This window comes from Numida meleagris, chromosome 11 (genome assembly GCF_002078875.1).
Source record: "Numida meleagris isolate 19003 breed g44 Domestic line chromosome 11, NumMel1.0, whole genome shotgun sequence".
In the NCBI taxonomy this organism is placed as follows: domain Eukaryota; kingdom Metazoa; phylum Chordata; class Aves; order Galliformes; family Numididae; genus Numida; species Numida meleagris.
The window spans coordinates 4,271,405-4,286,377 of NC_034419.1; the positions used below are offsets into that span (position 1 = coordinate 4,271,405).

The 14,973-nt window shown below is 39.7% G+C and overlaps 1 protein-coding gene across 4 annotated transcripts in view; it reads right to left on the reverse strand.

The window, feature by feature from the left end:
* The window catches only part of VGLL4 (vestigial like family member 4), a 79,440-nt gene that overhangs the window by 19,588 nt on the left and 44,879 nt on the right, over positions 1–14,973 (reverse strand). For 2 of the 4 annotated variants that reach the window (XM_021409689.1, XM_021409688.1), the window contains one exon: positions 4,337–4,526. In XM_021409689.1, coding sequence (XP_021265364.1) covers positions 4,337–4,526 — 190 coding nt within the window. Of the gene's footprint in view, positions 1–3,835; positions 4,256–4,336; positions 4,527–9,807; positions 9,940–14,973 lie in introns of those variants that run through there. The other 2 variants (XM_021409690.1, XM_021409691.1) reach the window with 2 other exon arrangements.

Sequence of the window (14,973 nt, forward strand, 5' to 3'; positions counted from 1 at the left end):
CATTACTGAGAGCGTTATCCAAATGCCTCTTCAACGCTGAGAGGCACGAAGCACCAGGCACCCTCTGAAGCCTGTCCCCTGTGTCTGACCGCCTCTCCACAGTAAGCACATTTATCTGAATGTCCAGTGTTCTATCATTTCTTTTTCTATCATTTTTTTACTGCAAGAAGAAGCCAAACCACGTATCATGCAAATCAAGGGATTATTATACCTCTACGTATTCCTAGCGTATGCTAATTTTTGTAGTGTAATAGTTTCCATATAGAAATTAACATCCGTTGCAGTCCTAATGCCACCAGGCCATATAGGAATTAGCACCAAGAGAGTTAGAGTGAAGTGCTCTGCTCACAGTACTGTATCTCTATACAGCCCCAAGCCACAGTGCTATCTTTCAGCCTGATGCACCCTGCAAGCAAAGAAAAAATAAGAGCTTTCTTCCAACAGAATTCCAAACAGGCGGTTTCATATACAGTCTCACCACTAACACAAAATTTGAATGCTTTTGAAGATGTCCATGTCATAAATTCTGACTGTAAATACAGTGATGTGAGACCACAATTTGCTAGCATGCAAACTATTTTTGAAATCACCACACCACAGCTACAGACTATTGCCCATAACTGCCCCTTTGCCAAATGCAGCTATGTTCCTTCTAGTTCCTAGTAAAATCAGAGAAGCACTAACAGCCCAATTGTCATTTCTTCAAAAAAAAAAAAAAGTTAAAAAAGCAGTATTTCTGTTCTCTTGGCATTTACCAATTTTATTTGCTCTTTGGCATAAAAAATGCCATGAGAAGAAACTTATCAGACTTCTCCGTTCCCTGCAAGGACTCTTAAGGCAGAAATGATGCCTGCTGGGAAAAGGCTGATGTCAGCTCCTAAGAGCTCCCTGCAAGGATAAGGAGGCCTTTGTTTTCAGCTGAACTGTGAAAATGAGAAAATGCCTCCAGCCTGACAAACAAGAAACCCACATAACATAGGTCAGGCCTGAGACCTTTACTTAAAGGTACAACACACTTCATTCGCACTCCACTTACATCACAATGCACAGATACAGATCATTTTGTACAGGAATTGCCGTGAAGTGCTAAATACACCTTGGAAATGTAATAAAGAGACTTCATTTGTTGAGACAGATTGCTATAGCTACAGCTGCTAACCAATCAAGTTCCTAATTACTCTCCTTTAAATCAAGGCGAATTTAGAGAAGTCACAGGAGAACAAAGGCACGTTCCAACCTGAGGCTTAAAATAAACTTGCTGCTGTTTTACAGAGCATCAGAAAATAAAGTGCAGTGCAAAGCACATTTTACTTAAGCAAGACTATGCTTCAGTGAATGCATTTTAAGGCATTTGAGAGACGTACAAGAAAGTGTGAAATGCACCCGAAGGAATTTCATACTACAGTGCCTAGGCCTTAACGTGAGGTGCAAGTGTTGTTTTTATCAACTGAGAAGTTTGTGGGTGTCATTTCTACAACAACAAAAATACAGGAGCTGTATAAATACAGTCCAGTACGCTGCCATAAGGTATAGATCTTTAACAACATTTCCGCAAGGTCTCAAGTATATTTATGATCCCAAAGCTGAGAATTATCTCCCTTGAAAAGCAGAGCCTTTCATAAACTTGTTCTTTGCACAGGGATTTTAGAAGCATAGAAGAATTGCCAGGGCATATGATGTGCACTGCTTCAGAGCCCTCTCTGCTCCACCAGTTGTGTCTTCTCACGATAGAAGTAAATATAGCCAAGTACCTCTCCAAATGAATGTAATCAGCAAGATACATCTGGGAATTACACCTGAGCAAGGAATATCTCAAAGCATTCAATTTCAGAACAAAAGGCTGGAATTGCTTCGTTTCTAATAGAATATCCAAAGCATGTAAATGGATTCATTCCCATCGATGCACAGTGCTGCTACCTAAGAGTTAACATCAAATTGCTAACAAAAGTTCTACCACTTAGAATGAACCTGGTGCCCAATTCTCGTCCTATTGAATTACATTTCCACTCACAATATGCTGCTGGTAAGAGGATGAATATTCAATTGCAGTTCACAGTTCTACCAAGACGAACACAAAGACCCAGATGTCTGAACAAGAGATGCTTGTGGTTGTAAAGACTACTGCCTTCCAAGCACTGACTTCCAGATGAACACGATCTGTCCAATCTGGACACTCAGAATAACTGAAGTCATTCAGCTAGAGGAGTAGAGATTCAAACAGTGCCATGTGGCAAAGATGTGTGTGATACTGGCTGAGGCAGCTACACCCAGGCACAATTTTGTATCACCAACAACCTCCTGTGTGTTCAGGGGACTTCAACCTGAAAAGCTCAAAATACAAACCCTAAACCTCACCTTTATAGTCCAAGTCACAAAAGTCTATTTGCTGTCACACTGTATCAGTAACAAGGGCATCTCTCATGGATTTGCTTTTCTAAATTGAATATTATCAAAACTGAACTTCTAGAAGCTCCAAGTCACTACAGTGGGAGCACCATTACTGGGTTCCGTAAAATACTTCTTTCTCCAAATTTACTGCCTTTTTGTCAGTGTAAACAGATCAAGCTTCTACAGTATGTTTCTCAACCACAAAATATTTTAGGACAGTTCCGTGAAGTTTGAATAATCCACTTCAACTGCTAAATTAGAATGAAAAAGCATTATGAAAAACATTAGAAAAACGTAACTTCATTGGTGGTGGTGGTGGTGTTAGAGAAATGGGAGTAAAATTCAGAGAATGTTTGTGATCTTTTCTGATATATCTGAAATAAATATTCAGCTATTTCAGATATATCATAGAGGTTCAACTTTTTATAATACTCAGTTGAAAGAGCTGCATATTTTCAGCCAGGCCAGGCTTACAAAATGAAGTGGGAAAAAAGATGCTCCGAATCCGTGATGTTAGATCGTGATTCATACACAGTAGAAGCTTTAAGTGAAATAGATTAAGTCCCATCACAAGAATACTAGGCAGACAACCAGTGCTTTTTACCAGCAGAAGACGAGCCTTTCACATACAAAAAGAATCCACTGAGTAGAAACATACCACACTGGAGAAGACTGTCTAAGGGATCACATGGAGTAACTGCCTGCATCTTTCAGTTTTGAACACTGGTTGCACATGAGTCTGTTGGTTCAGACTTCATTATTTTTATAGTCTCCACTGTATAAAGTGTTATAATGTACGTAACTGCCAGCTGTGTTTTACTTCATCACTAGCATATGAATTTTTACAAATCACACCTTTTCCCACAAAGTTACATAATAATTCAAAAATGCCATAAAATTCTTCAGATGTGTCATGTATGTATGCCACAGAAACAGAGCATGTAGTTCTTTCCAGTACCACCATTTTCAGCACCAGGGAAAGGCTATAAATAGTTAAATTTTTAGGAGAGAGAAGGTATGCTGTAAATGAGAAGTCTCCCTCTGCTTGTGAGCTTTTATTGTTTTGCATTACTTCAGTGCTGGATTCCTGATTCGTAACAAATTCCAAGACTGCAGACTACAGGCCCAGCCTCTGACTAACACTATGGTGATTTATTTGAGGATAAATACCTCAGTCCGCATCTTATGACTGAACACAACAGTCCACAGCAGAGTGGAATGCAAGGAATGCAGAGGCTGTAAGAGCTGAGGCAGCAGGGAACGGCGCTCAGCTATCAGGCTGCCCTGGACTGCTGAACTGCTCCAAACACTTCCTCCAGTCAAGAATGAAAGGAATTCTCTAAGCCCGTACTTCATGCCAACCAGACCTGCATTCCTAGGAATGCACACAGCAAGAATGGCATTTGGTGATTACCCAACACGTGCACCTAACCCATCAACACCTTACCTGCATGAAAAATTCCACATCTGACTGTCAGAGCTGGAGTGCAATCACCCAAGTAATGTTTAGCAACAACTGCAGCTTGCCCAGTTGTCAAGGCAGACTACAGAGCAGCTGGCTCACAATCTCCTGGCCTCTGAAAAATGCAAACCACTTCTGTTTCTCCTCCTCCTGCTTCCCCACCCCCAGCGTACAGACTGCTCAGAATCTGGGGAAGTGAAATGAGCAAATTACAAAGAACACATGAACAATGCTTTAGAAAGGGCAAGGTTAGTGTGTGTGTTTTGTTACAAAGTTAAGCTAATTTCTGTTGCTTTGTTGCATGCAAACCAAACAAGTCATCACTCATCTAATTGCATCAGCTTTTGTGCAGGTCTTCCATGCAATCTGGAACAAACGAAAAATCTACCAGGAAGATTTAGACACAGTATGATTTTAGCACATACAGAGATGAAGAGGACAGCACTAGATTCTGTGAAACAGAGGGAATAAAAGCAAGACACTTACAGATGTGGATTGAACATTCGACTCATTTTAGAAACGTGTTCATTTTCACAGTCTAGCTCATCATCCCCTTGGTCCATGCTGAGCTTTCTCTTATTGGGGCTGATCGGAGGAGGGCCTGTCCGATGGTTGGTTAGAGCAGAGGATACTGGCAGAGACTGCATTCTGGGCTCACCTCTTAAAGCTGCTTCACCTACAGGAAAAAGACAAGGGAAGATGAACACAACAGGGAAAATGAGGTAGAACAACATGTTTTTTTTTTTTTAAATTCTCACTGAAAAAATTCCCAGACAGATGTCAGGTGTGCAAAGGCACATGGTTATAAGATAAACAAGGCATTGTAAGTCTTATCTTACTGCTTCATGCAGGAACAAAGCAACAGTTGAAAAAAGGTAATACAAGAGGGGTCAACTCACCCCAGACGATCTGAAAGGTTGAGCTAACACATCTTTCTAACAGTATTTTGATTCAGAAGGATTCCTTCTTACAAGCTGCCATTCCAGCACTGAACTTTCATTACCTCATTCTGCAAAGCATGACTATTTGCAATGAAATATGCTTTGTTCCTTTCTTTATGGTTGTGGTATAAATTCCAGGTTCACATTTATGCCAAATATTCAAGATCTAAAGCTGAATAAACATTCAAATTCTCAACTTATTCTTTTTATAAAAAGCTGTCCAAAACAAGCTCGTCTGGTATATAACTATGTGAGGTAAAAATGAGGGAAAAAACTGGAACTTGCTTTTGCAAGTGTAAGTTTGTCTGCAAATGTCCTTCTCTATACTTTTAAACTACGTTTGGTGCAATATACAACAGAACACACGTTTTCAACAGAAGAATGATAAAACTTCAATTCAAAGAAAGGCATTTTTCCATGAGGCAGACTGGTGGTAGAGTACTCAGTAGTTCATATATTTTACATATTTTCTGATAACACAGAAAATGCCACTCACAGCACGTGGGAGTTATGTCTAAACAATTCCAGAAGCGATACAATTAGCTTGCATAGAAACACATTCACACAGTGTTACTACACATACATTAAAATGTGACCACAGTGTTTTTCCCCTTTCAGTTAACTGTCTCACTAAACACAGGGCCTGAAGCACAGTGCTGCATTTTGCCAACAATTACGGACTGTACTGGAACTCACCATCCTTACAGCCACAGGTCATATTTAGACCTCATAGGGATTTAAAGACATTAGAAAATGCTTGTGAGGCTTTGAAAGGGGCTTGAGGATGAGCTAAATTAATCAGGGTCACCTATTCTGGCAATATCCCTGGAACAGTTACTTTTGCTAGAGTTTAAAATTTGTATTTTTCCTACACTGCCAGAAGCATTTTGTTTTCTACACGGCCATAATTTCCAAAACTAAAATTAGGATAAAGTTAACTTCATCTGCAGTCCTGAAGTAGCTGAGAATAGCAATCTTTGTGTGCCACCACACATTTTCACATCATCGCTGAGGCGGACGATTTATAAAGCGTTGACCTAATTCCACACAAAACAAATACTATTTTGTTGGAAAAAGAAGGAGTGAGGAGAAAATCTCCTGAATGTTTACCAGTAAAAATAAGCATTTTGCCAATTTCGTCAGCATAATATAAACTAGCAAATATACACTGACCTATAATACACCACAAGTCATGATTTCTATAAAAGACTCTGGCACCAGATTTAAATTGGAACTTTCCATCTCAGCTCTAAATAGTAAAAACTGTGCCCTACTGCAGATGCTCTGAGACAGACATCCAAACCCCTCCTGTATGAAAGGACCAGAGTGCTCGCTGGGAAGCGCCCAAAGCCCAGCCACCATAATGGCACACAGAGCTTCTGTCCAAAAGATCTCTCATCTGAAATAATCTTCCCATCAGTACAATTCCTGTATTTGTAGTTCAGCCTTTACATTTTGAGTAGATATTGATCATGTTCTGACACAAACTTTAGAAGTAAACCACATCACACTGGTTTCTCTTGGAGAGGAATCTCTCACTTCTCTCTTTGATAAGAAGTTTTACACCAGTGTCAAAAGATAATGCTTTCATCAATTAAGGTTCGTGGTACTTTCATCCCACCCATACACAATCATTCTTCTCTCTGTAGAATCTCAGATAACTTCTGAAGGCTCAACATTAAAGAAGTTGCAGGTCTGCACCTAACTCCTACTGAGTTCCCCTGAGCAACTCCTGACAAGACCACGGCCCCTCTAAATGCTCACGTGAAGCTGACTGCTCTTTACAAAAGACAACTGCTAGACACTATCACATCTTTTCCTTTTTCTCTCCCAACAGCCCAACACAACACAATTACCTCTACTTTTTCTTTCTTTAAAAAAAAAATCATTTTATTATATGTATGCTAACAACAGTGTTTATATTCTAACATTCATTTAAGTACAAAATCTGGTAAAAGTGTTATTGTGGCCTCATGTGGGAAGTAGAGACCCATTTTACAGAAATTCAGCAAAGCAAGGGTTGGCTTCCAATTAAAGCCTGTTGAATTTGATAGTTCATTTTCCTGACTGTGAACTAACATGGTCTTCAGGACATATCTGACAGTTCTGTTATGTACCACACAGCCATCCAGCCAAAGCTTCAGCTTAATGAGGAGTGGTGGCAGAGGTGAGCACTGGGGCAGGAGGAGCTCCTCGCCCTCGGTCTGTGCAGGACAGGCAGGAAGACACCAAGCACCTCCTCCAAGCAGAGCCAAGCGGCCAGGGCCCAGCAGGCACAAGGCAAGCAGGGAACAATGCCAGACAGAAGTGCAGATAACGGTACGATTAACAGGAAAAATATCCCTATGTCGTATGTAGGGATAAACTGCACGCACTTGGCTTATAATTTTGATTAGGGCTAAAACTACTTTATATTTATCTAAAAGGTGTCTTCTTTCCCCACCAATTTACTCCTTCCCAAACGTGAATGTAAACCAGATAGGGAGAAACCACAGCAGAGCCTATGACTCAAGATGCTGGTTTGCTGACTACATTTGTCTCCCCCAGCTGACCACACTCCATGGTAACCAGACTCACACCACACAACTGGCAAGACAACACTCTGATAAAAAAACTCTGTTCCATGAAATTCCCCAAGTCTAAGCTCCAGTCTTCAAAATTCATTACTGTGAAGGCTTGTGTCTGCAGTGCGATTGAAAGCATGGATAGCAAACACATTTATTGTGCCTCTCATAATACTTCTCTTTGTTTCAGTAAGCAGCTGGTGTGAGACACTCTTGATCTGCTGCTTTCAGATAGTTCTATGTACAACTGTTCATACCAGTCTTTTTTTTTTCCTTTTTTTTTTTTTAATTAAAAGTGTTAGGCAACACGATAAAACACAGACTAGCAAAACCCAGATAACACTGTGACGTAGCGTCTGCCTATATGCCAGTACTGCAGCAGCACACTCACTCAACAGAAGTTAATGCAGTCAGCAAGAACATTCTTTATTTTAACCACTTAGCAGCCTAAACTGCAAGTGATTCAAACTAACGCAAGCAAACTAAACATTTCTAAAAGCAGCATGTCTCTTTTTGGACATAAGCACCACCACGATCGTTGGATCTTTAATATTATTTTTGTTTCTCTTGCAGTTCAGTCAGCAGTATCTGAGTCCCTACTGAAGTGGCCATGCAATGCAAACACCACAACAGCAGAAGTCTTGTTTTCACAAGTGTGGATTTGACAGCAAGACACCAGGGAAGTCTTAAAATATGCCTGAGAACTCCGGGAGTTACCAAAGATTGGGGAAAAAAAATATATACGCTATTTTGGCAGCTAACTTCCTTCCTCTCTGACCTAGCAACTCCGCACTAAGACATGGCTATCACATCCTACTCCCCCTCCCAGTTTCCTCTTCCCGCTGGCTACCGTAATCCATAAAATCTGTGCATTAATTACAATCCAGAAATGAAAGGCTTCATCTTTCCAGCTGAAGACTGACATGACACAGACCTTAGAGCATGCTGAAATAAGACCTCTTGACAGAAAATCTAAGCACTGCCCTTGCCCATTTTACTTTTCTGTTCTGCATCTGACACACAGATTTGTCCACAAGACTACGTTCCTGACACACTTACTAACTTTGCAAGAAAGCCTTCCGTTGTGTACCAACAGCGTCTTTACCTTTAAGAGCTTGAACTGAATTACCATGACCTCAGGCCACTCTAGTAATTAATAAAATCATGGGCATGAGTGTTTAACAGACTTTAATTGACGTGCATTACACCTTTAATTACTTTTTCCAATATCTTCATGCAGACAAACTCATTAGCAACAGGGGTTGGTTCATGTTCCCAGGGTCAGCCATTCCCAGGAATCGATAGTACATGAAGGGCTTCAAACCCACTTTTACCTACTGATCCAAAATGTAGCCCTCGTCACATGTGAAATCTTTCTGCTGAAAAGACAGGACATTCACGGAAGCCATGTGTATGTGAGGTCGAAACTACAGAAGATGAAACGCCGTTAAATGGAAAATCAACAGGAATGAATTTATAAGCTGCTGCATGTTTCCTTCCACTACCTCAAACACACAAGTTAGTCCGTGCCAACAGGAATCGAGACAAATGACATTACAATTCCAAATCATGGTCAAAACCACTTGATTTGAGATACTAGATGTCAAGTGGTAAAGCCACTGTAATATTGCTCAATTTAATCAGTTACCAAAACAAGTTATCAAAACCACTAAGAATCACTACATTGTACCAGCAAATGAACATGCTGATGCTGTCAACTGCCTAGATTAGGTATTACTTATACATTGCATACATTATGGGATCTTTGAAATGATGAAATTCCCCAGAAATTAGATCTGTGCAAAATATTCAGACTAAAATCTTAAAAGATCATAACTTAAAGTGAATTTACTTCACTTGCATGGCCACAGAAAACAAATTAATCCACTCAGACATCTCAGCAGTAGATCTCTTGTTTCATGATAAAAGATAATATCGTTTGTGACTGCTTAGGCTATTTATTTAACCACTGGACATTTCTACAACCTGATGAAAACAAGAAAGTCTTTGTATCACTACGTTATTTCTGGATGGCAGTTTTGATACAAGGTATGATTTAGCTTAAAAAAGAGTTAATTAGGGGAAGTACACTGCCAAATGCTGCAAACAAGTAATAATACTTCTTATTTGCTTTCTAGTATATAAAACCAGGCCTACCTGGAGAGCATAATGAAACAGCAAAGTACAGGGACGACAAGAAAATCAAATATTAGTGAGAACAGCCTAATCGTAAAGCACTGTTATGAAACCATACCTTGGAAATATTTCTTATTACAGCTGATAGATTTCTTTCAGCAGCAAACTTACTAATCCATGCATCTGACACACGTTTTACTTTCTTTCAAGATGACAAAAAGCTAATTTGGGAAACAAAAGAATCACATACACACTTACAGAAAAATTGGCAAAAGCCTGCTCTCATCAGCTTACAAAACATATGAAAAGCACTTACTCCTGGAACCACGCTCTGGCTACCACTGTGCGGAGATATGCATGCCAGAAAACCCATGGCCAAAAACAGAATACAGTGATTAAACTGACTGTTCTGTTCTGGCTCCTCTATCTGACCATGCCTGCCAATGAGGGACACATTACATTTGACGTTGCAAGAACATAAAACAGTGACCTCTGCATTCAATCACCTCCACCCACTTTTTCCTCCTCCCTCGTCCAGAAGACTGCACTGGGAAAGGAGCCAGAGTTCAGGTACAGCGAGACCACTTGTGGAGCACAGGAATGGTTGCCTGAGGATCCTTCAAAAAACACATCTTTGTTCATCACAGCTGAGCAGCACAGGCTAAAGTAGATTGCAACTTAATAGGCCTTTCAGACGCTGCACTATAATACAATAAATGCAAAACAACGAATTGTGACAGAATAGACCCCTCAGAACTGTTACTGCCCCTTCAAATATACTGTGAAAAACTGATTACAACAACTTATATTCTTGTGGAACTGTAATAGCACAGCTATATGAAATAGCACAGATAGATACACTCTCTGTACATAAAGACTTATACGGACGGTTGATTCAATTCCACAAACTAGTGCATATATACAAGTAAAGAAAAAGCTCTTTGCTGACCACTCAAACTAAGGCTTTAACTTTCTCTTTGCTCCGCTAACCAAGTACCTTCTGTGAGCATCTCCCTCTAATACACTTCTATTTGTAAGTAAAAACAAAAATTAACTGTAGAAATGTATCTTCATAAGTAGGCAGTAAGTTGATGGTACGGAAAGGGGAAGGACAGCAGATATGCCACAAAGAAGGCAGGCTGGAGCAAATTTTAATGCTTCAATCTGGCAGAGCTCCCCAGTGTCATAACATCAAACCTCAAGCATGCCATTTCCTCTGACAAATTTCAATTTTCACACCTCAGCAACTGTGACTGTGGACTGCGTTGAGTTCCAACCCAACAAGGAACTCAGGCTTAGGTCTAACTGAGACCTATGTACAAGACTATCTGAGGAGTTTGAAGATCTCCCTTTAGGATAACGGCCCAACTTGTACACTCCTGCAGCACCTCCCTGAGCTGGCTGCTTGTAAGATCTTACTTTCTTCTGCTTTGAGTGCTTGAATTCATGTAAACTATGGGCTAAAAAAAGACTCCAATTATCTGGTAGACAAGATTTAAATGAAATCAATGCATTACACTAATCTCCAAATAAATAGTACCAATGATGTCTTGTTACCATCAGTGTCAAAAAAGGATTTCCCTTGGTTTGACTGATTTTTTTATTTTTTTTTAGCTCAGAGAGCAAGGTTGTTCCCAAACAAAGCTCCTTTCTTGGCTTTTTTTGCCAGCTCTCCTGGGAAAAACCAGTATCAAACATTTAAAGTCAATTAAGAGGCACTAAAAGTCAACACAAGTTATCATTCCATGTTTGCTCAATGCGTTATAGGGGCTCATATATAAAAGAACGATAAGCTGCCCTGGTAAGTAGAGCCACCAAGTAAAACCAAGCACTTGCCTTCTGTACAACACTGTACTTGAGCAACCTGGCCCTGCTGAACAGCACTGGCCTTGGTATGAAAGCAAGAACAAACAAGAGAGAGAATAAAAGAGAAAGGAAGACAGAAGGGAGATGTATCATTTATATTTTCAGCAGAAAGCAGTACATTTCACCTCCTGTATTTGTACAGAAAACATTAGTTTAGTATTTACAGGTCAGCAAAAAGATGCACGATCCATTTAATTCACTGGAAAAATATACTGCATCATAAGCACTGTAAGAGGTTTTTGTGTATCCCTACAACACACTCACGTACAATAATACTGAGATCCAGTCATTCAAGTTACTTCCGTGCTTAGCAATGTTTTCTCCTCCTGGAGTTGAAATCTTTGATTCTGGGTTAGTTCCACTGAGCAAGATCCAGAGAATGAGGTGAACTCCACCAGCCCTGGTGGCTCAAGGTAGGACACAGCTATTTTCACCATCTACCCTCACTGCAGCACTCACTGGGACACGTACACTTGAGAATGTGAGAAACACAGCCTGTGTTGATAGGCACAGTAATTCCTAACAGAGAAAACAAGTCCAGATTATGTAATTAAAACTACCGCCATGCAAAGTTTAAATACTAAACGAATCATCAGAATTCAGTTTCATTTAATTTGTTTGAAAAACTGTTACAGGGCATTCTCTCACACTTCTGATACACAGATTTTAAAAGCTGCCTGATAAAAAAAGACTTTTGTCAGTGTTCAAGTATGATTTTATTAAAACAGTGATGTAAAATATTGTCAGTAAAAATTGTGAATGAAATAGAACCGTACATCAACATGCTGAAGATGTTGCTTGCCAATATAAGGGTTAGTTTCCAGATCTAGGTGTTCTTTCTTTCGTCACTCAGCTCAATGACTTATTGTATAATATAAAAGACAGGAACGCTAAACAGATCAAAGACTAGTCTGTCTTTCAGCAGAAACAATCAAAGCTAACAGATCTGCCATCTATTTCAAATGCAAATTGAAGTCACAGCAAGATCACAACAGAAAAAAAAGATGTTAGATCAGATACTTAAGCAGTATTTCAACATTCGGAATTATACCTCATAGCAATGTATTTGCACATGCTGGCAAAGATAGACAAAGAAAGCAGAGATTTAAATAATTCCTCTTAAGCAGACAGAAAACATTTGTTAAGCTCCCACCCCAGTGCACATCTTTTATTTTCTTAGATACTGCCCCTGCTAGCAGACAGCAATATAGATACTCAGGTCTGAAGCAAAACAGTTTTCTCCCTCATATTTTAGACTGGCATAACTAGGGCTGCTCCAAAAGCAATGCCTCCTGCTTTATGATGTTGGTGGGATGGCAGTAGAGGCAGAACCTTCCCACCAGCATTCCATGACATTTTGTCACTGTGAGACAGATGCAGCCCTCTTCTTCATTGCTGGTGAAAATGCAGAGCTAATGGTGGTGACTATGTTGAAAATTGCGTTTTGAAGCTGAGAATTTGCTCTGTCAGACAGTGTTATTGTGCTCTTTGTATCTGTTGTTAATTTCCATGGAAATATATAGGTGCTACTTTCAGGTAGACCTACGTACATAGACTCCGCCTAACAGTTCATTTTTCTTGGGCATTGTGCATGTAAACTTTCCCACCATTCTGCCCTACTTAAAATATGTCCATTAATTGAATATATTTAAGAACAGAATACAAGAATTTGAAATGGCTTCTCAATAGATTAATGCACCTTGGTTTTCACAAAACTCCGTAGCAATGCTAAGATGGACATGATCTTGTAACAAAAATGGAACTCCAGACTATTGGGCACCTCTTCTGGATATAAGCACAGCCAATATCTTCGGCAGAAAACATTTTTCAGGCATAAATTTTGGGGCGTTTACTTCTAACATGGGCATATTAAATCCAATAACTCATACACTGTTTCTTTCATGGATATTTGAGACAAAAGCTGTTAAGCATAAGCAAAAAATATGAGCATACATCCCATTTATTAAAATTGGAGAGTAGATATACTCTTTAGGTACATTGCAAGGTTTCATAGCAGTTTATTATAAGCATACTCCAAGCACATTTTCTCACATTCTTCTCCTTCGTTAACTGGAAGGTAGAATAATGTGAGAAAGAGGACATAAATGTTGTACCTTTACAATAAAAACACAAGAGCAAGTACATTCAAAATATGTTAATAAAAGAAATGCATCATCATGGGTGGCTCCCTCCAGAAAAGATGTGGAGGCAAGGTCACTGCTTGTGTGCAGCTCCCTCAAAGCCCAGTGATAAGTTCCCAGACTGGATTCCCATTTGCAGCATACAAGTGACCTTGGAATGGAAGGAAAAAAGGAAAAAAAACCATAAAAATCAAAGAAGTCTTGGCAACTGCATTCTTCTCATATGGCATGTGGCCAAACAATCAAGTGCCAGAAGCTGCTCCTGTCACAGGACAGGAGATGGGACTGGAGGGGAGGCCTTACTCACATGCACATGGACACATGACTAGGAGCTGCTTCTGCCCTCATGGTCACCAACATGATAATCTCTGCCTAACTAATGTGACATTCTAAGCGAGGGAAACTAAAACTTCAATTTCAGTTTTGGTTTTCCGCTACGTTACTGTAGCCTGTCTGAAACAGGCTTGCATATTTAAGGAACACAGAGCCCCTTCAAACAAGCTGGATGTAATAGTGCAGAATATAACCCACAGTATCAGAACAATTCCAACCCATCTCCACAAAGAATCCATTGTATGGAACAAAATCCCTTTGTCCTTCAAAATGGGCTCCAAAATCCCTTCTACAAAGGGAAAGAGAGAAATGACGACCGGAGAGGGCAGTTAAGCACTCTGAATCCAACTGTAAACTACATGAGCCATTGGGATAAAAAAAGATACAGCCTTCTGATTATGCGAAGAGAAAAAAAAAAAAAAAGAGGATGTCAGTTTGCCAATTCCCTGTGCTCAGAGTTTTACTGTAACTGGTGGTAGTCGCTCAGTAGGCTGAGCTATGCCACAGTCAGTGTCTCTGCCTGTAGAAGACAAGGGATTTAAATTCATCATGATGCTGAATACTATAGATCTTCAACTCATTGGCTTTGTATTATTCTGAGACATAATGCAATAGTTTTACTCAGATGTTGCTCACATGCAGTGTTTTAATAACTGAAAACTTGCAAAGGCTTCATCTTCTAGAGGAGCCCAGAGAGCAGAGTGACTCATGGGATGGAGAGGAAAAGATGCCATGTAATTTCTCTGAAGGAAGGAGGGCTGGTAATAAAGAAACACTCATAAAAAATCACGCATATTACTATTCTTTCTTAAAAGATACCCGTCCAAAACAAACAAATCCACACAGTTCACCATCAGGGAAAAAGATAAAATTAATTTTAATCTTCTGACAGAACAGTTTTTAATCTTGTGTCCGTGACGTGTAACTAAGACAAGTAATTTATTGGAGGGAAAAAAAAACAAAAACAAAAACAAAACCACACCTCGAAATGAAGAGCTCCACAGAAACATTTTAGGTAACCACAGAGTACCAGAGCTTGAAAACTGTTCTTCCACTAGAAGACTCTGTTGTTTAAAATGTGGTACCAGAGAATATGATTATTTAATTTGCTTCTCAAAAGGAGACAGGAAACAGGATCTGAA